At 41.3% G+C, this 24,386-nt stretch overlaps 1 protein-coding gene across 2 annotated transcripts in view; it reads left to right on the plus strand.

The window, feature by feature from the left end:
- The first annotated feature begins 679 nt into the window (after positions 1-679).
- Positions 680-24,386, plus strand: part of XPO1 (exportin 1) — a 50,720-nt gene continuing 27,013 nt past the window's right edge. Inside the window, exons 1-4 of one of the 2 annotated variants that reach the window (XM_089528820.1) lie at positions 680-1,395; positions 8,974-9,105; positions 11,602-11,703; positions 15,952-16,024. In XM_089528820.1, coding sequence (XP_089384946.1) covers positions 8,980-9,105; positions 11,602-11,703; positions 15,952-16,024 — 301 coding nt within the window. In that variant the 5' untranslated portion in view covers positions 680-1,395; positions 8,974-8,979. Of the gene's footprint in view, positions 2,598-8,973; positions 9,106-11,601; positions 11,704-15,951; positions 16,025-24,386 lie in introns of both variants that reach the window. The other variant, XM_089528819.1, reaches the window with a different exon arrangement.

A 24,386-nucleotide genomic window follows, 5' to 3' on the forward strand; every position in this document is an offset into this window, starting at 1 on the left:
GACGTCATTTAAAGCGGCCGTCCAATCAGAGCGCAGCCACAAGGGGCCGCCGTAAACCCGCGAGATTGCTATTTGAAGCGCTTAGAGTGGGCGGGAAGGACGGCGGGACAAAAGTTAAGACAGGCAGCTCTTTCCAACCAATCAGATTTCACACTTTGAAAGAAGAGGGGAGGGGCTACCTATGAAAAGAAAAAAAAAGTACCACCTCCACAGATACAAAACCACCTTGAGGCAGAAAATGGATTTGGGCTTCTCATTGGTTGTCAGGGATGCCTGTCTTGTCTTTAAAAGAGGCAGAAAATGGATCCGGGCTTGTCATTGGTTGGCAGGGACGCCTGTCTTGTCTTTTCCTGGAGGGTAAAAGGCAGAAAATGGATGAAGACTTCTCATTGGTTGGCAGGGATGCCTGTCTTGTTCATGAGGGCCGCCGTAGCCCGCGAGATTGCTATTTGAAGCGCTAGAGTGGGCGGGAAGGACGGCGGGACAAAACTTAAGATGGGCAGCTGCTTTCAACCAATCAGATCTCACGCTCTGAAGATAGATGGAGGGAGGGAGGGAGAGGGGGAACGAAGAGGGGTGGGGCTTGCTCGGGGAAAAGCATCACCCCAACAGATACAACACCACCTTGAGGCTGAAAACGGATCCAGGCTTCTCATTGGTTGACAGGGATGCCTGTCTTGTCTTTTCCTGAGGAAAAGAGGCAGGAAAACGGATCCAGGCTTCTCATTGGCCAACAGGGACGCCTGACTTGTGTTTTCCCGGGGAAAAGCCAAGACAGGCATCCGTGCCGACCAATGAGAAGCCTGGATCCATTGGCGGTGCCGTATATGTGTTGAAGGGGGGAGCGGTGGTGCTTTTTCTTCCTTTTAATTTATTCCACATCCCTTCGGCGTGGGAGCCAATCAGGAAAGAGGGCGGTTTTGGGAAGGAGGGGGCGGAGGAGGAGGAGGGAAGGCGGCGAGGCCCCGCCCCCTCCCGCACGCTCCGAGGCGCCATGGGCTGAAAACTAAACCGAGATGGAATCTCCCAGTCTGAACCGGTTTGAGCCGGTTCCGAGTCTGTGGCACTAAGAGGAGGAGGAGGAGGAGCGGAAGAAGGAGGGGAAGAAGCACAGCAGCAGCAGCAGCAGCAGCAGCGCCTCCGCCGCCACGAAAAAGGGGACAGGGAAAGGCAGGGAGGAGGAGGAGGGAGAGAGAGAGAGAGAGAGTGAGGGGGAAAGGAGCAGGAGGAGGAGGAGAAGCCCTCGTCGTTTGAGGGCAGAGGAGGCGGAGGGGGTTGTGTGTGTTGCGTTGCGTTGCGGTGTGTGTGTGTGTGGAGGGGGGCGGCTGCAATCGAAAGCGCAGGAGTGGGTTTTTGCAGGCTTTTTTAAACACGCAACAACAACAACACAACCAGGTGTGTGTGTCTGTGAGAGAGAGAGAGAGAGAGAGGGTGCGCCAACAGTTATGGAGGTTGTGCGTTTGTGTGTGTGACTCAAAGAAGTGTGTAGGGAGGCCTCCCCAGCCAAAGACCCTTCTGGGAGAAAAGCGTGCGTCTGCGTGTGTGTGTTTTCGTTGCGTGGCTTTCCTGAGTGTAGGTTGTGAGTGTGTAGGTTGTGGCGCTTGTTGTGCCTTCTATTTTTAGGTTCCTGATCGCTGAGCATCTTCCGAGGGGCGTGTGCGCCTTGTGGAGTTGTGGCGTTGCGTAGCCCCACTCCACCTTTTCCTTTTCTCTCTTGGGGACTGTCTTGTGGTGTTTTGTGTGTTGTAGCCCCCCCCCTTTCTTTCACCCCCAGTTTTTGGCTATTTCCTCAACTTCAGGAGCCAGCCCCCTTCTCTTTCCAAAGCCAAAAGCAACACCTCCCTATAGTCCCTCTAGAGTGCTGTTGACAGACACACATTGAGTGTGTGTTGTGTGTGTGAGAGAGAGAGCGAGAGGCAGGAGGTCCCTCCGAAGCTGGTCTTTTTAAGGGAAAGAGCGGGAGAGAGAAGCGGGTGGAGCTTCCCTTCCCTCTCTTCCTCCTTCTCTGCAAAGAAAGGAAGGAAGCCCTCTCTCTCTCTTCATCGTAAAAGACAGAGCCCCCTTTTTCCCGCCTCTTTCTTCACTTTTGGGGGGTGGGAGGGGGTCGCCGAAGCCTGGCCTTGTGGGAGGGGGTCTGCGGCTCCCCTTGTGGCTCTTGCCCCTTGCTCTACTTTACACCTCTCCCCTTTTGCCCTCCTCCTCCTCCTCCCCCCTTTCTTTGGTAGTAAATCCTGGCTGATTCAAAAAGTTTGAGAGAGAGAGAAAGAGAGAGAGAGTCTGGTGTCGGTGGCTGTTTCTTTGAATGAAACCAGGCTTTGGAAAGGAAAGGAAACCCAGAGGCAAATACCCCTCTCTTTTCCGCGTGTGTTTGTGTGTCTCTTGGGAAAGGCTTGAGGAAGGAAGGAAGGGAAGCTGGGGCAGGCCTTTTTGTTTTCACACACACCCCACACACCCCTCCTCCTCCTCCTCCTCGGGCCCCCCAGCATCCCAGCCCCTTCTTCTAGGTCTCCTTCTTTTGGTTTTTGTTACTTTTGTGTGTGTATTGTGACTCTCCTGCTCCCTCTCTAGAAGAAGTAGCTGTGATACTACTCCATTAGGTAAGTGATGAGTTGTTTTCAGTGCATGGGGCCTTATTTCCTTCCACGAGGGAAAGAAAGAGGGAGGGAGGGAGGGAAGGAGGGGGCCAAAAAGTAGGTTCCTTGCAGGAATTAGAAGGAGAAACCCATCGCTTTCCTCCCTAAAAGAAGGAATCATCTCTCACTCCTTCCAAGAAATCATGCCTTTCTTCCTTTCTTGCCTCCTTCCAGGACATTGTTTCTTGTCTCTCTGTAAGAAATCATTTCTTATCGCTTCCCAAGAAGTCATTACAGGACTTTACTCCCTACAAGAAATCCACTTTATAGATATATAGATATATATATATAGAGAGAGAGAGAGAGAAGGGGGGTCCACAACACACATGTGTGTGTATACATGTGTATGTATATATATATATATATATACACACACACACACACACATATATATATATAGGGTGAGTGTGCATACATATGTGTGTGTGTATATATATATATATATATACACACATCTATAGTATGTGTGTGTATGTATGTGTGTGTATATATATATAGGGAGGGAGGGAAAGACAAAGGCTGCGAAGAGGCTACAATATTTTGGGGCAAGGAGGGGAGCAGTGAGGCCCCAAAGTGGGAAGCCTTTGGGAAGGGACCCTTGTTGATGTTTGGGCCTAAGCCTGATAACGTGGTGGTTAAGGTTGCGAGGGGGGATTGAAGGGAAGTGGGGGGGGTGTTTGGGAAGAGGACAAAGTCCGAGGCCTTTCCCTAATGACACGGCTAAGCCCTTTGGGGGGTTAGGTCTGTGGTTGGAGCCTCGTGGAGGAGGTTAAAAGAAGCGAGGGGCGGTTGTTGGTGTGCGTTTGCAGGAAGGAGGCTGGGAAAAGGAGGTCCTTTCTTGTGGGGCCTTGGTTTGGCGCCTGCCTGAGTTTGAAAGCAAATGATAATAAGGCGATGTGCTGCTGGGAGGAACCGCAGGAAGAAAAGGCCTCCAGAGATAGATAAGTAGATAGACAGATAGATAGATAGATAGATATCCTTATAATCCACATGTAGGGCCATCCTCCTTGCCATGCTTCTAGGTTAGGTAGAAACACCCCACCCAGGGGCTTCACTATCACCCCTTCCCCATATATAAATAGAGAGAGAGAAATGGGGAAGGGGAAAGAGAAGGCCCTTTCCCTCCTTCCCCATATGTGTTCATACACACATGTATGAAGAAGGAAAGGGGGTTTTTCTTTCCCCCTTAATTTTATACACACACATATATGGGTAAGACTTATCTGTTCCCCCCTCCATTACTATGCACACAAACACACACATATATATGGGGGGAAAGAAGGAAAGGGTTTCTTTTTCCCCTTTCCCATCACTCTCTAAATATACATGTATGTGTAGTAATGGGGAAGGGGGAGAAAGAAGCCCTTTCCTCATACATGTGTGTGTGTATATACACATAATGGGGTTTGTGTATAGTAATGGGAAAGTGGAGAAAAAAGTCCTTTCCTCATACATCTATATGTGTCTGTGCATACAAACACACAAATAAGCTCATGGGGAAACAGAAGCCCTTTCTCTCCTTCCCCATATATGTGTGCATATATATATAGTAATGGGGAAGGAGGAGAAAGAAGCCTTTTCCCCATACATCTATATGTGTGTGTGCATACACACACACAAATAAAGTCATGGAGAATGGGGAAAAGAGGAGCCCTTTCCCCATAGATATACAAATACGTATACATAAATAAAGTCATAAAGGCCTTTCCCTCCTTCCCTATACATGTTTGTGTGTGCACATGAATGAAGGGAGAAAAAGAAGCCCTTTCCCCATATATACATATATAAAATAAGGTCATGGGGGAAAGAGAAGCCCTTTCCCTCCTTTGCACTCTATCTATCATCTATCTATCTATCTAGTGGTGGGGAAAGGGAAGGCCTGTGTGTTGCAGTCAACCTGGGCTGAAATGTGGGACTGTTATGGGGCCTGGAGTGAGTGTGATTTGGGTGGGTTGGCGGGAGACTAGGAGGAGGGTTTTCCCTCACAGGTGTGTGTTGGGGGACCACAAGGCAGGAGGCTGGCACCCTCGTGGAGCAAAGGAGCCGCCTAATCCGTGAATTATTAGGAGTGGAAGTTTCCAGAAATATTTGTGTGTGTCTCTCTCTCTTTCTGTGTGCAGCAGCAGCAGCAGCAGTATTGAAACGTCCGCCTGGATCACGTGGGGGCCCCTGTATAGAAAGCAGAGAGGGAAGGAGGGGTTGCAGTGGCCCAGCTGCTCTTTGCTGCTGCCGCTTGGAAGGAGAAGGCACAGAAATCCCCCTTAAAGCGCCCTCACCCCTGCTTCTTTCCTCCCTCTTCTCCCAGGACTGGGGGGGGGGGGGTATTGTTAGATGGTTTGGCCTGTTAGTTTCCTTCAACTTCCGCAGATGGGTTGGTTAGTTGTGTGTCCGTAGTAGTAGCCGCGGGTGTTGCATGTTCTGCAGTGTGGCTCCTGATCGGCGAAGGGCGGCAGCCGAGGCCTTTCCAGTGGGTGGGTGTGTGTAGCCTTTGAATGTGTGCCTTGTTGCATTGGTTTACACTACGTATCCCTTAAAAAGGATTTCAGAATGGCTTTTTTAATTCATTCGGGTTTTTTCTTTCCTCAATGGGAAGGAAGGGAATGCCTTGTTTCCAGGAAACATTAGTGAGAAGGGGAGGCTTCAAGACCTATAATATCCCTCCCCCAATAATTTGCAGGTTACTGGTTTCTGTGTTTCACACGTGTGGTTTTCCTGAAAAGCTTTTTACAGGCAGCCCTGATGTGGGACTTTGGCAAGAGTTTGATGGTGAGGTGGTTGCTCAGTTTGTGATGAATTAGTGGCCAAGCTACAGGAAAAGAGATTCTACCTCAACGTTAGGAAGAACTTCCTGAGAGTAAGAGCTGTTCAACAGGGAAACGCATTCCCTCAGAAATGGTCGAGTCTCCTTCTTTGGAGATTTTTAAACAGATGGATGGCCATCTGTCAGGAATGCTTTGATTGTGAGTTCCTGCATGGCAGGGGGTTGGACTCTATGATTCTATGAAGTCAGTGGAGAAATGAAAGTGGAAGGGCCATAGAGCCCTCTCTCTGAAACATTTGTATAACTCTGTATAAGATCTCTATACAAAAGGTTAAATAAAAAGGATATAAAAATAAATGAGTAAAAAATATAAATGTAACAGACTTTAAATAAGTGTAGTGGAGGTAAATTTTTGCATCATCTTTCCTCTTCACCCCTACAATTTACCCCAATCAGCCCCACATATGAAGATCTCAAGCGAATTGTTTGCTTAAATATCAAGCTGTTATGAGTGATATTTTTGATTCTTGACCACTCATAACACACTTGTCCCTCCATATTCGCTAGGGTTAGTGGCACAAGACCCCTGTGAATATGGAAAAACCACAAATAACAAAAACACCACATTTTTACCTGAGAGGACACCTCTCTAGGAATCTCTAGGTCCTCCAGTGCAACTCTGTGGTCAACGTCCAAAAGATACTGAACTGCACTGGAGGAGCTACAAATATCTAGTAGAGGGTTCTCTCTAGGAATCTCTAGGTCTTTCAGTGCAACTTTTAGTTAAAGATGACCATAGAGTTGCACTCGAGGAGGTAGATATTCCTAGAGAGAACATATTAATAAAATACGTGAATAATCAAAGTTGCAAATATGGAGGGATGATTGTATATGTTGTAATATTCTAATTTGTTCTAAGCCTGAAAACGTGGAAAGCTGCTCTGAATCCCCAGGAATATTTCCTCTACTGATGTCTAGGCACAGTTCCTGTATAATAATAACTTGGGTTGTTTGAGGTTACTTAAAAGTTAAACCTCCCAGGTTCTTTCAAGCTTGTCATTTCCCCTCTGCCAGCCTTCCCTAATGTGATAACTCCTAAATGCATCAGGCTAAATTCGGTATTATCCCTGGCAGTTAACCATGCTGGCTGATGGAAGTAGTACAAGCCTCATGGAGGATGCCACATTGGGTAAGGCTGCCATGTGGAGTTTTTAAGACAGGAATGTTTCAGGGCTTTCAAAGAGAAGCATGTGTTCTCTTTCAGTATAAAATGGAGGGTGGAGGTGAAGGAATCCAGCAGCATCTTTAAGGTTCCCCATCTGAAGGAGTGGATTGATATCCATGAAAGTTTGTGCTATAGTAAATCATTCTCCAAGTGCTGCTAGATTGACTTTATTTCTCTCATTTTCCATTTTATGTTGAAATGTTCCATTGTCTGCTTATTTCCAGGTAGAAGGGAGATACTGGCACTTAACCATGAGCTGTAGCAGTTATACATAATAAGCTTCATGAGCACTTGTCTTTTTTCTGCACTTGAGGTCACTTTAAAGAGATCACGAGTATCAGTGCTTTTTCTTCATTGGTGAAACTTAGAAGACAGTTATAGAGTTCAGCACCTGATAATGTTGCGATGCAGTAATGTTTGTAAAAGGAAGATTTTTCTTAGGGAGAGAGGTGAAAGTTGCATGAGGATGATACTTGAAAGCTTGCCTGTTTAACTCTTCAGTCACAAACACTTGATGGTAGAAGAAGGAGATGGGTGGCCAAGCATAGAAAGCAGTTTTGTGATACTTAAGAGTCAGTGTGCAACTGAACATTGACAAGTCTTATGTTCTTTTCTGAATATGATTAATATGTAACTGGACAACTGGAGGAGCCAGTTATGCCAAACCCTGCTAAGTGAACTTCATTTTTTGTATGTGGGACATTTTTCCTTGCAGTAAGCTTGACTTTATTTCTAATAGTAGACGTGTGGTGTTTGTCATCACAAAGCTGATTTGAATGTATATTCAAATCCTGTGTAAGTTTAGCCCTGTTGAATTCAGTGGAGCCTTTTCTGAAATGAATGAACATAAGATTGCTTCCTTAGTTTACCACTTTTGCCAATTCCAAGGGTCATCCTCAGCCCTGTAAAAACCGTCCTGGTCAGTTACCTTGTTTAGTTGTAATTATGTATTATAAGTAGAAATGTAGTACTTTGTGACAAATCCATATTGCAGTTGTATATACATTCAATTTGGGAATAAATCCATTGACTTTACTGTTGAAGCCAGGATGGGCAAAGTGCATCATGCAGCCTTACAACCCCATCACTTCCATGGACTGGCCACCTGGCAAATAGGGGTATTGGCTTTCCTGGAAGTTTCCAGGAGCATCCCTTAACCTTTTAAGTAGATTATTGTGTCCTTAGACACTGTTTAATATTTTTAAAAAAAATCTAGAAAACTAGTTCTTTCAAAACTAGAAATGCATTTCTAGCCCCCTCGTTTTCTTGTTGTTCTTTGGCACTGTACCAGACCTGGAGGGCCCCAGGTAGAAAAATGAACACACTGAAGTTATCTATCCTCATTCCCATTATTGTAGCATTGCACAGTTGAATCATTGGGGGCATCATGAGGGTATTAATCTTTCTGAATGGAAGAGTACAATATATTAAAGTGTATGTTAACCTTTACAGTTTAGTTGTTTGATCAGAGTTTTGAGTGCCTTCTCACTTTGGGCCAGTGTTTACGTATTTAGGCTAGTGAAGACTTAAAAGTGTGAGGAACTGCAGTGAAACTGCAACAGTATCAGAAAGCAACCATTGGTTGGTCAACTTCATAAGATTTTCAGTGGCCTCGACATGGTGTTGTTTAGCATATAGGATTGTTTTATGTTTATTATTTGAACTGGATTTTTTCATGTGCAGTTAGATACCAACATTCACATGTCCTGTTCAAAGCAATGATGAAATATTAAAGACTTTGTATGAGTAATGCTCTCACTTCACAATTAGTGAAAAATGATAGGCTTAATATGTAACAGATTCCACTTTTCCAAGTTGGTGTGTATATGTCCTGTCCTCTCCCCCCCCCCAAAAAAAAAAACCCTCTTGAAAAATCTGTAGGTGATGTAAAGTTTAATTTGGTTCTTCTGGCCATTGTTTGTGTAGTTGATGATGTTACTTGCTAATACAGTGGGTCCTTGTTATTCTCTGGGGTTTGATTCCAGGAAACCCACCCCCATGGATCTGTGTGTGATCAGGTCTCATTATATACAATGGTATAGGAAAATGGTATCCCTTATATAAAATATCAGTACAAGGTTTAGTTTGGGGGGAGGGGGTCAAACATTATCAAGCCATGGTTGGTTGAATCTGTGGATGCAGAATCTGTGGATACAAAGGATCACATACAGAATATGTTGGCTAAGGGAAAATCAAAGTCAGATACCACTATTAATAGGTGTTAAAATGTAGATAGCTTTGTAAAATACCTGGTTGAGTGTATGTAGTGTGTATATGTTTCAACTGATTAAATTTCTGAGATTGCATAGTTAAATGATTTTTTAAAAACTTCATTTCTCTCTTTAATATTTCAGTAATCTATGCCAGCAATTATGACAATGTTAGCAGACCATGCAGCGCGACAGCTGCTGGATTTCAACCAGAAATTGGATATAAATCTGTTGGATAATGTGGTGAACTGCTTGTATCATGGAGAAGGAGCCCAGGTAGAGTATTCATTTGGAAATCAGAAACATGTGATTCTCTGTGCCAGAGATTTGGCTATAGAGAAGAAATGATGTGTTCTCTTAATGAGTCCTTCTATACACTGGTAAAGCTAGATTTGCCAATGAGGCAGCTCTGGGAGATTTATTCTAACCAAACAGAAATACAAAAGTTACTATGAAAAATACTTCATTGGTTTCTGATCTGATACGCATACTAGTAGCAGAAAGATAAAAGGATAATTTGTCTAAATTTTACTTAGCATTCATCCTTTAGCCAGGATACCTGAATAAAGTGATCTGCTCCTGTCCCTGCATCCCCCTTCAGAATTGATTTTACGATGATACAGGTAACTGGAAGGCAAATAGCTTATGCTTACTTAGACTTTGATGATAGGTCATCTATGTTTGTTCCACTCTTGAAAACACATACATAGTTCATTTTTTAAATAGCGTGGGTTCTTCCAAGTTCTATACAGTCCCACACTTTATAAAACTTTAATTTTTATATTAATCTTCTTAAGTTTAATGTATCCAATCTGATTCTAGTGGCTACCAGTCCAAGTGCTGTCTGATCAATAAGCATTATTTCTGTTCTAGAAACTTGCCAAAACTGCCACAATACAATCATTCTTCCTATCTCTTGTCTGTGTTTACGCATACTTTTGCTTGAGTCTCCCTGTCTTCACATTGTTTTTTCCCCTGTTCCTGTATCTCTGAACTGTGTCTAAACCGTTGCTGCCTTTTCTCCAGTGGCCTCATTTTGCACTCTAGTTTGATATAACAGAGGTTGGGGAGAGAAAAGACAATTACAGTACAGTAGACTTGAACGGGCTGGTGGGGCCAGTTTCTCTGTCCCATTTCATCTTACGTCAAAGTGGTTTTGTTGGTTGTGTATTGGGGGAGGGTTTCTTAAAACGGAATTGGAAATGAATTTAGTTAAAATTAATTGTTACTTAAAAGTGTGATGGCTTTGGAGCCATTATTTATGTTTGGGAAAGATGTATGTTACAAAAGCATTTCCTTCCATCAATGTTTGCTTCCCTCCTGTTTCAAATACTCATGGCTAGCAGGAAGCAGGGATTGGGGGGTTACAGTCTAGAAATTAAGACTGCACCATTCTTCAAAGCAGTAAAAAAGTATACACTGGGCTGTGATTAAGATCACACAGTGTCATCCGCAGAAAGTTATTTGGCATTATATACTCCAACTTGAACTGGGGCCAGTTACTTCACACACACACCAATGGTTTCCCCACCTTGCACATTTGGTTCCAGACTTTGTGTGTTGTTTGACAGCAATCTGCTGTGGTGGGGATTTCATATAGTTTTATCATGCCTTGGAAGTTGATCAGATTACTAGTGCCATTTGAATAGTTTATATAAATGTATATGTATTTGCCAGGTGCCTCTGTTTATCAAAGTTGATCCAATTTCAAAAGATTTAGACTTTCTATCGTCAAAACTGCCACAGTTTAACTAATGGTGTTGTGTATTTCTTTCATGTGTTCTTCTGTTACTGTGTTTAATTTTTATACAAGGAATGTTTTAAGATAAATGACAGTTTCTTGATACTAGATTTAGTTATTGCCTGGGGTAAATAAGCGGCTGTGAAGTATGTCTGTGCTTTTTCTGTATCTTAAAAGTAAGTAGATTAGAGTTTAGAATTTTGAAATAGTGACTGGTCATGAGAGGCTCACTGTTGTATATTGATCTTGCTTCTATCCTAACTGGAGAATTCATGATAAAGACACAAACTGCCTAAATTTCTCCCTCTCACTTACATACACCTATGAATTGGATTTTAATTGTATATTGTAATTAATGTAATGTGGTTTTAGTTTTATGTTGTTTTAATAATTTTACTATGTACGCCACTTTGATCACTGCGGAAAAGCGGCATAGAAATAAATTTTGTTGTTGTTATTAAATTTCACTTACCATCAAAGGTGCATTTAACTACTGCACCAGTAATTCTCAAGCTATATGGTAGGGTGCAGTGGTGGACAGTGAGAGAATAGCTGTTGCACTGTGTAAGAGAGAAATAATTAAAGATTGTGGTGTGCCCAAAATGCCATCTGCAGTTCATGTTGCCCACTGTGCCCCTGCGTGATTCATTGCTCAGGCCTTCACTCTTTCTGTTGGGCACAGTTTGCTGCAAGTTGTGAGCAAGTGGTGTTGGGGTTATTCAGCCACTTCTGATGCAAATAAGCAGAAAAATTAACCCACCTTCAGAAGATGTTTTCTGTGATTCCTGCTTGAGTCACTGCATCTTTCCAAATAGCAAGCACGCCTATATCAGTAACTGACAGTGAAACGTGTGCTCTTGTAAGAGCACTATGGGAGTAAATTTTTGTGGGGAGAGGTTTGGAAGAGAAATATGCATTATTATTTTTTTCTCCAGCAAAAGCACCTCAGCTATCTAAAATGGGAAAACATTGTTGTGAGTCATTTACAAAAGCTATTTTGACAGCTGTTAATTGTTTGTCTCCATATCTAGCAAAGGATGGCACAGGAGGTTTTGACTCACTTAAAGGAACACCCTGATGCATGGACAAGAGTTGATACTATTTTGGAGTTTTCACAGAACATGAACACCAAAGTAAGTGCATGATGTTTAACTGATTTCTGTCTTTCTTCCACTCAGGCTTTGAGGAAGGTATCTCCGTTTTTAGATTTAGCATTTGTTTAACTTTTTTTTGTTTGCTTTCAGACTACTTTAGTCTGATCTTGTACTATCACACAGGGTTTCCATGAAGTTGTCACTTTTTCTTGTAAAATTGTGGGTCACTTGGGATTTGTATAAAAATTCTGGTTGTAGTATGAACAGATTTGAGTATTATAAATTTTTGTAGCAATATCATGTCTTTAGATAAAGTGTATGGCTTTCATTTAGGTTGATGAGAGCCAGTACACATAACAGAGGACAAAATATGTTCCTCAATTTTTTTGAAAGACTGGTATTATTCTGTACAGTTTAAAACAGGGTAGGCACCCCAAACACTTTCTTCAGTTAGATACAATCTGTACTTGTGTGCAGTACAGTTAATAAAGTCCTATAATTAGGGTAGGTATTAGGTAAAGTGGAGATTGTTCAGCCTTCTGTAGTTATGTTTTTGCTGTACAACTTCTGAAGGTTTAGTTACAAGTTGTAGAACATGTGAAAGTGGTTATCTTACCATTGAAATTTGTGCATGGCCACATTCTTTGAACATACACACATCTTGGCTTGCCTTGCAACTAGATAGTATATAGCCATGCTCCAATGAGTTTCTCCAGAATTTGGATGACATTTATGAAAGTCTTTTAATTCTTTTTTTTTTTTTAAAGAAGGCTTTGTAAAGTTAGGACAAAGTTAAGAACTTCCTCAAAGTACTAAATTTAAGTAACCATGTTTGCCTGTTTGCTTGCCTGGTAAACTTTGCTTTTTATACTCACAGACATTACTAATGTTTAAGTTGATTTATCAACAGTATTTTTTAAAACTCAAATTTGTCTTGTGAAAAATGAGATGATTAGAGGAACAGAAAGAAAGCAACAGGTAAAGAATTCTTCAATTTACATAAATTGCAAATGATTTGGTGCTAAATTTATGCACTATGACATTTGGCTTTTATGCAGTCATTTTTTTTCTTAAAGCTGTTAACACTACCTGATATTAATCATAATGTTCCATTATGTTGATTGCTTGTAATAGGAAGAAAAGGGGTGTCTTCCTGTGCAACTGACACAGCTAGGCTTTGACGGCAGGCCTCCACAAGGTCTACCCTTTTGATTCCCTTTAACTGAATTCTGTTCATCAATTGCTTTTTTTCTTTGTTTTGGTTTCTTGGGTGGTGGGAGGGAATGGGTTTGGTACATAGTATAAGTGTCCCATAATAATTTCTGCCACAGGGATCATTGTCTACAATTTTTCATTAATTGGCTGTTTCTGTCCCATCTTTTGTAGCATGGTTATATCATATATATATAATTTTTGAGACCCGGGGGGAGGGGGGGCAAATAGAGATAAGCAGAAATATCTGGTGGAGGGCAATAATATATAGAGGATAAAGTTTTGCATTATATCCTGACATCTCTTCACAAGACTAATAGGCTTTGAATCGTCACTGCACAAGCATATTAATTTTAGAAATAATAATAATAAAATAGAATAATCTCTAACATACTATCAATCAGGAAATGATGGTCACAGTGGCATTTGATTGTTCTCCTTCCCTTCTGTGTTAGGTCTGTTGTCCATGTTGTGTGTGTATATTCCTCATAGAAGAGAAAAGCAAATTCTTCCTCTTCATGCTACACGGGTAGGAAGAAGATAGACTGCATGTATCACTGAACCTTTGTTAAGTGTAGTGTGTTTTGATTAATGGTGGGCTGTTAGGAGAGATGCTGTAGGTCAGTATGCATGGCTTTGCCAGCAGAAAGCAAAGATTTGGCGAGCTATTCAGTGATCTTTCTCTCAGAAAGAGTAACATTTCTCAGTGCAAACAGTCAGAAGACCTATACTGTATCCCTTTACTTCCTAGCACAGAGGATTGGGAACTCTTGGATGAAATGTTGAGGTTGAGGAAAGACATATTTCAGAAGGGATGAGAAATGGGGGAGTCCTATTTCATAAGCAAGTTTGCTTGTATAATGCTGGATTTCACACTGTGGTGTCTCCTGTTGAAAGCAACTTGGATAACCTTGCTTTGAAATAACCACACATCCAAGTCCTTATTGACTTCTGCCAGTCACAGTAGATAATATTGAAGGAAAGGGACTTAGGTCTGAATTGATGACAGCTCTTTATGTTCATTCTGACTTTCCTTAATCAGGAAATTAGTGAAGTAGAAATAGAATAAGAAAATGAACACCGAAATATAAAACACCAAAAGAATGAGGCAAAGAAAATGTATCAGTGAAACTGTTGGTGTGTGTCCACAGGAAACTTTAACCAGACTTAACACTCATAAGTTTCTTCCATAAGATTCAGAAAGAAAGAATGCATACATGCCCTGCCCTTTAGCTTCCCTAGGGACTAGCTGCAGGTTGTGAATAAGGTAGTTGTAAATCTGAGTTCTTTTCAGCCTTTTGAGTACAGGTATATCTTGGTAACACTTTGTCTCTGAAAATATAACTTTTTGGTCCTGAAACGGTTAGATCACCTTAGTTGTGCAGATGAATTGTATCCTCTCCAGTGATGTAAACCCATTCTAGAAGCCAGATTAGCCCCAAGTGGAACTAACATTAGGGTAAGCAGGGCTCTTGTAGTGGCTTGTGTATCACTGCATAGTATTGATTATTGAGAGTTCTGGGTGTGAAATCCTGTTATGTCCATCCTGTTGTGCAGATGTGGTGCACACACTGTTCTGATTGCTGCTGGACAACTTGGGAACCTATTCAGAGCAGCTTCATGAATGCCACCAGTGTTCAGTAGAAATGTTTGTTCACTTGAGATTTAGGCCACAAAACAAAGAAGTTATGTGCATTTGGGGGTTGGAGAAGAGAGAAGAAAACCTTACACACTGCCAGAGCTTTGCTTGCTGTTTCTTTGGCACTGGTTCCCATTGCTGAGGAGGAAGCCTGCTGTTCAGTTTTAAGCATAGTTCTTTAGCAGTAAGAGATCTTCTAAACAAACAAACAGCTACAAATGATGGTCTTTCCCACCTTTCACAAGTAACATGTTGAGGTTACAACTTCTGACTGAAAATTTCATCTTGGAAACTAGCTTGTGAAGACCAGAGATGCCTTTGTGAGTGTGTAAATTTCTGTGTGGGTCTACAAACTCAAAAGACACAAAAATCAAGGGAAAATAGGAAGGAAGTATGAAGAAAACTGAAATGAGTCTCAAAGAGTGTACAATGTAGTTTGGGACAGTACATTGTGCTGCTTTTTCAAAATGAGGCTTACATGATCCCTTTGGCTGAAATTCTAGTTACTCTACTCTGTGTAGACACTAACAGTCTTGAAAGAGAACTTTTATTCTGAACCAAATCTTGACCAGCCATTTTATCACTCAAAACAAATTTTTGCCTTTCAGGTATTGCCTCCTCACTTCTCTCCACAGTTTCTGACTAAAGGGAATGCTATACCTCTTTTACCCATTTTGCTCCTCTTTCTGTGGTCTTGCTTTTAATTATGTCAGTAATTTAATACATACTGTCATAGAAGACATCTTGTAAGTTGAGATAAAAGGAATAAAATGGGTTGAAGAGTGTTTCTGATTTCCTACAAAATATAGTTTTTGATTCAAGCTTTGGTAGGCTTACCTGAAAGGTAAAACAAGTCCAGGGTATATATGGGATTGATGAACTTTTGACTGAACATGAAAGCTAATTTTGAAAGAGAGATAGCTGCTTCAGGGAAGAGAATGTTGTACCTTAAAGTAAACTCAAGTTGTCTTGCTGTTCCTTAAATAACATCAGTGAAGTGTAGGCTGTACTTTTTCAGAAAGTTTTAGTAGTTCTAATGTTAAGTCCCAATCTTAACAATTCCAAAGTCAGAAAGCCCATACACATCCAAGTTGCTAAACTCATTTGTATACATGAACTTATGAGAGCAGTCATTTAGGTTGTGTATTTTTATGTGACTGCTATTTTTCCCCCTTACAGATAAAATCATTTGGCTCTCCAAAACATTTTTCTTTCCCCTTCTGGAGTGATCCTGATCAAACAGCAGGATTTCTAGAATAGCAAAGGATAAAATGAGAAAAATGCATGGGAGAAACTCAGTAAATGGGTGAATAGTCTTGTGTTTAACCAACTTAATCTTAGATGTTAAGTGTCAATGATGTCAGCTCGAATGAGAATCCTGAATGATGCTGTTAGTTATCCAGCATACTCACATATTTCATTTCTCCAATTTTCAGTATTATGGCCTGCAGATCTTGGAAAACGTGATAAAAACAAGATGGAAAATTCTTCCAAGAGACCAGTGTGAAGGTAGAGACTTGTTTCAGATTGCCTTCCTAGTAAAATTGTTTATGTTCATTGATGGTACTATGTTATGTTATTTGATGCCTCACTGGTACATTTGCCGTATTTATTATGTATCATAGTGTTACCTACATTCTAAATGTTACTTCACATGGAAGAAGTGCTGAGACATTCAAATGTTTGATCTAATTTCCAATTATTAACAGATTAGACTTAAAATGAGTGTTCTGACATAGTCTTAAACAAACTTCTTGTAGCAGTATCCCCATTTCACCTCTTTCATTTCTTGCTGCTTGTATGGTAATGTGATGGACAAGATTCAGCTCCATGCTTAAAGCAGCTGTGTTTGTCCGCTGAACTGTAATCGTTATTTCCCTCTTCTCTCCCCTCACCCTTGTCCTTGATGTTTTGAGCAAACAGCCTTGTTTTTACCACAGCATACTACATTTAGACAGCTGTTCAACATCCACAAAGGAATTTTCAGTGGCGATACTAAGATTTGATAGTTTGAGAACTGTATTGATGTATAAAAGCAAACCTCAGTAAAATGGAGTTGTATGTTTTGACAACACTCTGGAGACCTAAGTTAAGGGTCATCTTTGATCCATGCACAACTCTTGGAGAGTTGGGGTGAGCAGAATAGGTTTGTTTTGGAATGAAGAGGTTTTGCTGTGAGAATGCTGATAGAATTGATGGTTGCACATTTATAAACTATTCTTTAATAAGACTTGGCTCAGTGTTGACATAAATGAGAATTTGATAGATCATTCTAAGTAAGGCTAACTTCAGTTCCACCCAAGAGGTGCTTTTCCTGTATTAAGCATGGTTCATTGTCCAAAGTTTAAATTTGGCACTTAATTTAATGCTTACTTAATTGAAGCTTTGAGTAGAAAAACTTTGCCTGACAGAAGTGGTAGTGGCAGACTGCAATACCAGCTCTAGCAAGCTGGTGCAAGAGCTGGCAGAGTGGACATTAGTTAAGTGATGTCACTATACATAAAAGTTAGCTGGCAAACTAAAGTGAACAGAAGATTCAGCAGGGGAAAAAATGGCAGTTGTTGGAGATTTGAATGTACTGCTTGAAACTTCATGTTGACATTGCTGTCGTTCTTTTTATCCTACGTTTAAAACAAGTCTGTGTAAGATGTGTGTCCTAAGTCTCTTAAGTTTACGGGTGAATGAATGTGGTACTGTCACCTCTGTCTTGAGATAGAAGTGAACCTAACGCCACACAAATTACTACTTTTGTATAAGTTGACCTCGTGTACAAGTCGCGGACAGGTTTTGAGGTCAAAATTACAGATTTTGTTATGCCCTGTTGATAAGCCATGGTTAAAACTAGAGGCATTTAACAAAAGGATATAAAAGACGAAGCAAAGGAAAACAGTGCCAAAGAACTTATAAAATTCCACCAGGCACGACGGTTTTGTGTTCTCCGTAAAGGATGGATGAGGATGGAACTGCAACAAATAATGGCTGTATGATGGGGGAAAGGGCTAAGAATAGCAAAAGGCTCCAAGTGGTACTTGATCAACAATGCATCTGATGCATTAGCATATCTGTTGCTTTTAGTGCTCTTGAAGCTGGATGAACAGGGTGGCAGTTTCAGGGAGTAGCACTTGCTGACAGCCATGGATAGAAGTAAGGGCATCATGTTTTCATTACAGTGTCTATTTGCCATCTATGGACAGCTACAACTAAACACTTACTACTCACCTCCAGAAGCTTCAAAACCGGTATAACTGCCCACTCACATTGTTTCAGCCCAGATAAGATTACAGGTGGGCTGCATTAGGTTGGGGCTCTCAAAAATAAATGTTTGATACTGTAATCTGGGAGGGAAGCTCAGAAAGATGATTTTAGAAATGTTCTGGACATTCCCTGCAAAAAACATAAGATTTTTTAAAGAAATCTTTATGAATCTAATACTTGTCAACACTGTTTCCTGGAGTATCAGCTTGTATGTCTGCAGTAAAGGGATGGGTAGGATCTAAAGCTGAGTACCCTTGATTGTTCAGATACTTAAGGTACTGGGAATACTTTTTCTTTAGAAAAGCAAGGTAAAGTATTATTTTTGTCATGGTGTTTGTGCACACTACTAATAGCATTGGGATAAGTACCATTGAGATAAGGGGCAGGCCAAATAAAAACAAAATTGAAACAAATAGGCTTAAGGTGGTAAACACATGTTTGTGGGTAGAAGAGGTACGAGATGGTTTTCTGTTGAAGTGTTGCAAATGAAGCTGCACTGACCCAGGGAAACATTTGGCAGAATACATGAGTGTGAGGAGGCAAACTAGTGGCTTCATGAAGTGGGAGAGATGTCCAAGCAGTTGTTAGAAGTAGAAGGGACAATATCTGTAGGTCTGGGGGAATACATATAAGGTGCCAGGACAGCACACAAATCAGTTTTTTTAAAAAAAAAAAATTAAAATTTAAAATTGTAAGGAATAATTCAGAACAGTTAAGCTGATATCATGATTTTTTACAAGATGCTCCGATCAGCGGTCTGGCTGCTATGTTTTGCAGTAGGCCCAGCTTCCATATCCTCAAGGGCAATCCTTCTTAAAGTACATTGCAGAAGTGTAATTAGGAAGTTACCAGTGCATGAACTACTGCAGCCAGTTACTCTTGTCTGGGAAAGAAGTACCTGGCAGGCCTGTCAAAGCTGACTAGAGGAACTCTGACCAACAGAGTTCATCTCAGCTTCCAGTGATGGATATAGGCCCAGGACTAATCCTGAACTGCATAGAAGTTCCTTCAGGAGGAGTGCAGCCTCATTCAGCACAGGTTAACTGGTTCTTGGATCTGGGAGCCACCTATCAAGAAATAACAATACCATTTACATTTCTGTACTACTTATCAGTGAACTCAGCACTCTAAGCAGTTTACTCTCCCTTCAGCCACCATCTTGGGGGGAGAGAGGCAGGCTGGCTCCAACTGCCTGCCTGAAGAAGACAAGCCCTCCCTTCAGCCACCATCTTGGGGGGAGAGAGGCAGGCTGGCTCGAACTGCCTGCCTGAAGAAGACAAGCCCTCCCTTGTATTGTTTTTAAATTGTATGGGTGGGTTTTTGTATTGTTGGGCTATGTATTGGTTTTGATGGTGTTGTTGTAAACCGCTGTGATCTACAAGGAATAGCGGTCTAGAAATAAAATTTCATTCATTCATTCATTCATTTACAATGTGTGAGCCAATTGCCCCAATAAGCTGGATACTTATTTACTGACCTATGAAAGGATGGAAGGCTGAATCAACCTTGGAGCCCTGGGATAAACTCATAACCATGTGGCTGCAGTAATGGCATTTAACCACTGCACCACCACCACCTTTATTTCAGTTCACTGGCCCTCATCCAGTCCATTAAAGAACCCCAGCATTGATCTACCCAACTGATTGACACAGAAGAGAAATACATGCCAATGAATGTTGGCAGGATGCTGATAGTGCCCATAATGACTTCCTCCAGTATATAGGGTTGGGAACAAGTGACTGGGATTAGAAACCTTGACACAACCAGTAGCTCCACAAAGGACACATATCTTCCATACTGTGGACTCTTTTAACTCTAGACACATATGCATTCTACTTTATTGAATACCATATATACACAACTGTAAGTCAACCTCATATATATGTGGCCAAAACTGGATTTTGATATGACCTGTGCATAAGTCAAGAGTGATACATAGGGACATGCAACAAAAGAAGTAAAGGATGAGGCAAAAGAAAATAACATGAAAGAACTTCAGTAGGCTTAACTGTGCCCAGCCTAAAGGCTGGATGGATGAAGGAGGGAACTACAGTAAATCGTAGTTCTGCAATGTGTTGGGTAGGTGACCAGGAACAGGTGTGGCTAAAAAATACACAGTCATAAAGGATGAAAAGGAAAGAAAATAGTGGTTACATTAGCCTTTAATGTTGATGCACTAATTTTGCCTGATTTTAAGCCAGGAAAGCTAACAAATATACACAAATGTCATACAGATCCTTCAGAGCCCAATTCCTCTCAGTGGTCCTTTGGTGAGAAATGCCAAGGAGCTGCCACCATTGCCATTTTCCCATCCAAGCATTCCAAAAGATCAGAAGTGGTGCTCTGGCAGAGAGTAGAGGGGGTTGATGCTTTGTTTAGGTGCTCCTAGGACACAGTAAGTGCTCACGTTTTGACACTGTACGCAGAGGAGAATGGTTCCTTTTCTGAAAAGATTTAAACTTCAGTACTTAAATCGACCCGCTGATAAGTCAACCCAGGTGTTTCGGATGAACTTTCAGTTGTTGAAATAAACTTAAAAATTCCTGCTTCAAAGTTTTTGTATCATATCAAAATGGAACTGAGGAGTGTTGCTCCAGTGTCATTGGATTGATAATGTATACCAAGTCTTCTTTCATTGTGGTAAAGTGGCAGTGCCCAGAAATATCATTATGTATTGGTCTTTTTTAGATATTTAATTACAAAACAAAATCTGTTTGAATCACACTTTGATTTTCTGTATCCGTCGTATTTTTATCATGCTGTCAGGAAGACTTCTCCCTCACAGGACACATTTTTCCAATTTTACTGTTGTCCACATGGGTGGCTGAGATAGTGACACCTTTGCTTTTTACGTGTTCATTGTACACAAACTTTGTTTCATGCACAAAACTATTTTAAAATGTTATGTATACAATTACCATCAGGCTATGTTTAGAAAGTGTATATGAAGCAAATGGATTTCATTTTCACACTGAGGGCCCAAACAGACAGGCCACAATAAAGCTGCTTTGGGTCACTTTGGAGGTATGCTATTTCAATGACACATGTGTCCTAAGACACTGGAAGCCACACCAAAGCCGCGCTCCAGTCCTAAGGACTGGAGCGCAGCTTTGACACAGCTTCTGGCTTCTTAAAATGTGTGTGTCATTTAAACAGCATACCTTACAAAGTGATCCGAAGCAGCTTTATTTTGGCCTGTGTGTTTGGGCCTTAAATTCCCTTGCCCTGGCCAGCCATCTCCCTTTCCTCCTTGAACTGTGTAACTGAATTTATTCAGATGTTCGCAAAACTCAAGTAGTGGGGAGGGGGTGCACTTTATGGGTGTCTGGAAACCCAGGACCTGTGAAGTGGGAAAATGAGGCTAAATTGATTGTGTTGATGATTGGTTTGCGTCCCATATGTATGCCTCCTTCTTTATGTGTAATTTGATGAAAGCACTTATGGCAGTGTTTAAGCAAAGCAAGTCATAAACTTCTGGTACAGACCCTTTTCTAGAACGGAGGTGATTTCCCCCGAATTCTTCTTGCTGGAAAGTGGTCTCCCAAATTTCTAATGGGTTCCTGTAATCCCTGTCTTGCTGGCCTTCCATTCACAGAAGACTCCACTGGATGAAAAAAACTTTCCATAAATGGAAGTGAGGCAAAAGGTCCAAATATGGTTCAGGTTAGCAAGACTGAGCGTTAATGCTCTGTTTAGTTTTTAATGTTTTCTGGAAACCATTCAAATACATAATGCAAATTATTTTGTGTGAATGATATAGTATGATATAGTCAAACTTCTGTTTTAGAATACTTGAAAGGACTGCCAACTTGTTCTTTGTGTGCATCACTGTTCTGTTTTGAGCATGTTACCTCTACTCGTATTTTAGTTTTGGGAATTATTGCAAGATTAAATTTGATATAAAGATGCAGTTAAAATTAGTTTATCCCCAGTGGAGGCAGACTGGAATAAGGTGTGTCTTGAACAGTTCATCAGACACAGCTGGCCACTGTCCCTGTGGGCACTTTAGGATCACAGTTGCATTTTCATTCTTTTATTTCTTGGGAATTAACTATTCTGCAGGTTAAAATACTTAGGTTTAACATTTGTACAGCAGAATTCACACACTCTTGCCTTAGGCAAGAGTAGGACACAGTAGGACAGCGTTTTTTTAAAGGGGGGGAATCTGCTGCATACAGGAAAAATTTTCCTTAGATATTGAAGTATAATGATTTTTTCTCAAACGGTTTTTCTTGTAATCTTTTTTCTAGCATTTTCCCTTTAACGGCAAGACAGTAAGCTCTCTGCTTTTGTCCTAATGCCAGCAGTACTCTAGCATTCATATACAGTGGGCCCTCTCCATACGCGGGAGGATCCATTCCGCCCTCCGCCCCATGTATGGGGGAAAATGGGTAAGCTCAAACCCCATTGGTTGAAATGGGGAAGCGCTTCCATGTTTGGCACACGCGCCACAGGCGCACACACCATTCATTCCCCAGCGGCTTAACCTTCCGTGTAAGGTTAAAGTTGCGTATGTTGTGGGCGCGCTGTATAAAATTGCCAATGCCTTTTGGAGGCCTAGTGGCACAGTGGTTGAAAGCAAGTACTGCAGCCACAACATTGTGAGTTCAATCCTAGAGGGCTCCAGGTTGACTCAGACTTCTATCCTTTCGTAGGTCAGTGAAATCAGTGCCCTGCTTGTTGGGGACAATTGTAAACTGCTTAGAGTGCTAAGTTTACTGATAAGCTGTAATGTAAATGCTATTGCTATTAAAGCTGCAGTCTACTTATAAACAGGTCTGGAAGTTTGCTAAGTGTATACTTATGTATGTGTTCAAGTAGGATCGTGGCAGAATTTAAAAACTGACAAAAGGGCCTATAAATATAATACTTTCACTGTGTAATGCTTAGAGATACTTCTTTGAAGGCAAACATTTGATATTTGGTGTTTTTTTTTATCTCATTCTATCTTATATTATTATCTATTGTTTTATATGTTTTTTGTAGAATGTACGTCATTGGCAGGTTTCATTTTTGTCAATTTTATTGTTTGTATGTACAGCGCTATGTAAATCTACAGCACTATATAAAGTATAATAATAATAATAAACACACTGACAAGTAACAATTGTAGTACAGCATGAGAGGGTACATATTCTGTAAATATACAGTTTGCCCTTGCCTTACGCGGGGGTCCGTTCCAGACCACCACCACCCTCCCCCCACATAAGGCAAAAACCATGTTATGTTAGATATAATGGGGCTCGTGCATGCTGCATGGCCGTGTATGTGCACCGCTCTCCCACTCGCCCAGTGGCTTCTGCGTAAGCTGGAAGCTGCCTATAGCGAACGCGGGTATGGCGTGGGCTCACTGTAGATCTCTTTATCAGTGTCTTGTTTCCACATTGGGATGTTTGGGGCCCTACAGTAAAGAATGTGTTCATTAACATTTTGTTGCTTGTGTTTCTGCTTGCTAACTGCTGTTATATTGATGAAACACTGCTGTTGTGATAGTTAGGAAAGGAAGGTGGAGTATATGAATGGAGATGAATGAGGAGAAAAACAGGTGAGGAGGAACGTTATGAACTATGGAACATGACAAAAGATGGTTGTAGGGAAAATAAGAAGGGAAAGAACAAAAAAGAGTCCTGTTAGATCAATTTAAAGGTCTCTTTAATCCAGTTTTTTGTTCCCACGGTGGCCAACTTGATGCATCTTAAAAGACCAGGAGCATGCCATGAGAACTATAGCACCTTCTCATCTTATTTTCTCTAATAACTAGTATAAGGACTCTGGCACTAGAGGCTGCACGGCCATGTCTAGTAGCTATTGATAGCCTTATATGATAGCCTTATACTCCATGAATATATCTAATCAGCTTTTAACAACATGCATGTTGGTGGGTATCACTTTCCTGTGGAAGTGGATTTAATAATTAACAATCCACTAAATTTCTAGCAGCTCTCCTATACAAAGTTGTTAAAACTAACTTGATTACAAACAGCAAAATCTTACATTTCTAGCCTTATAAAAGAAATTAATTGTGCATTTGTGCTCAGATATGATCACTTGCATGTATTCTCATGTAGAAACAGAGAGTTGGAAGGATCCTTATGGGCCATTGGATCCAACCCCTTGCTCAATGGAGGATCTCAAGCTAGAGCATCCCAACAGGTAGCTGCACAGCCTCTTTTTTAATACATCTAGAGAAGGTGACCTCTCTAGGCAATTGGTTTCATTGAGAAGACATGATAGCCAGGAAAAGAGACTCCACCACAACATTTGGAAGAACATTCTGGGGGTGTGATCATGTCATCCCTCGGTCTTCTCTTCACCAAGTTGACCATATTCAGCTCATTCAACTATTCCTCATAAGTTTTGTTCTCCATGTCTCTTTTCATTCTCATTGCCCTTCTCTGAATCTACCTCAACTTGTGTATAACCTTCCTTCCTAAAATGAGGTGCCCAGAACTGAATGCAGTAATGCAAATGAGGCCTGACCAATGCCGAATATAGCGGCACTGTTACTTCTGTCAGCTTGGAAAATATGGCGGGTTATACACCGCCATTAAAGTACGCGCAGAGTGCGTAAAAAATGACGGCGGCCATTCCAGACGGCCGCCACCATTTTTACATA

Source organism: Sceloporus occidentalis, unplaced genomic scaffold, assembly GCF_023333645.1.
Source record: "Sceloporus occidentalis isolate IW3139 unplaced genomic scaffold, rSceOcc1.0.p SCAF_6, whole genome shotgun sequence".
NCBI lineage: Eukaryota > Metazoa > Chordata > Lepidosauria > Squamata > Phrynosomatidae > Sceloporus > Sceloporus occidentalis.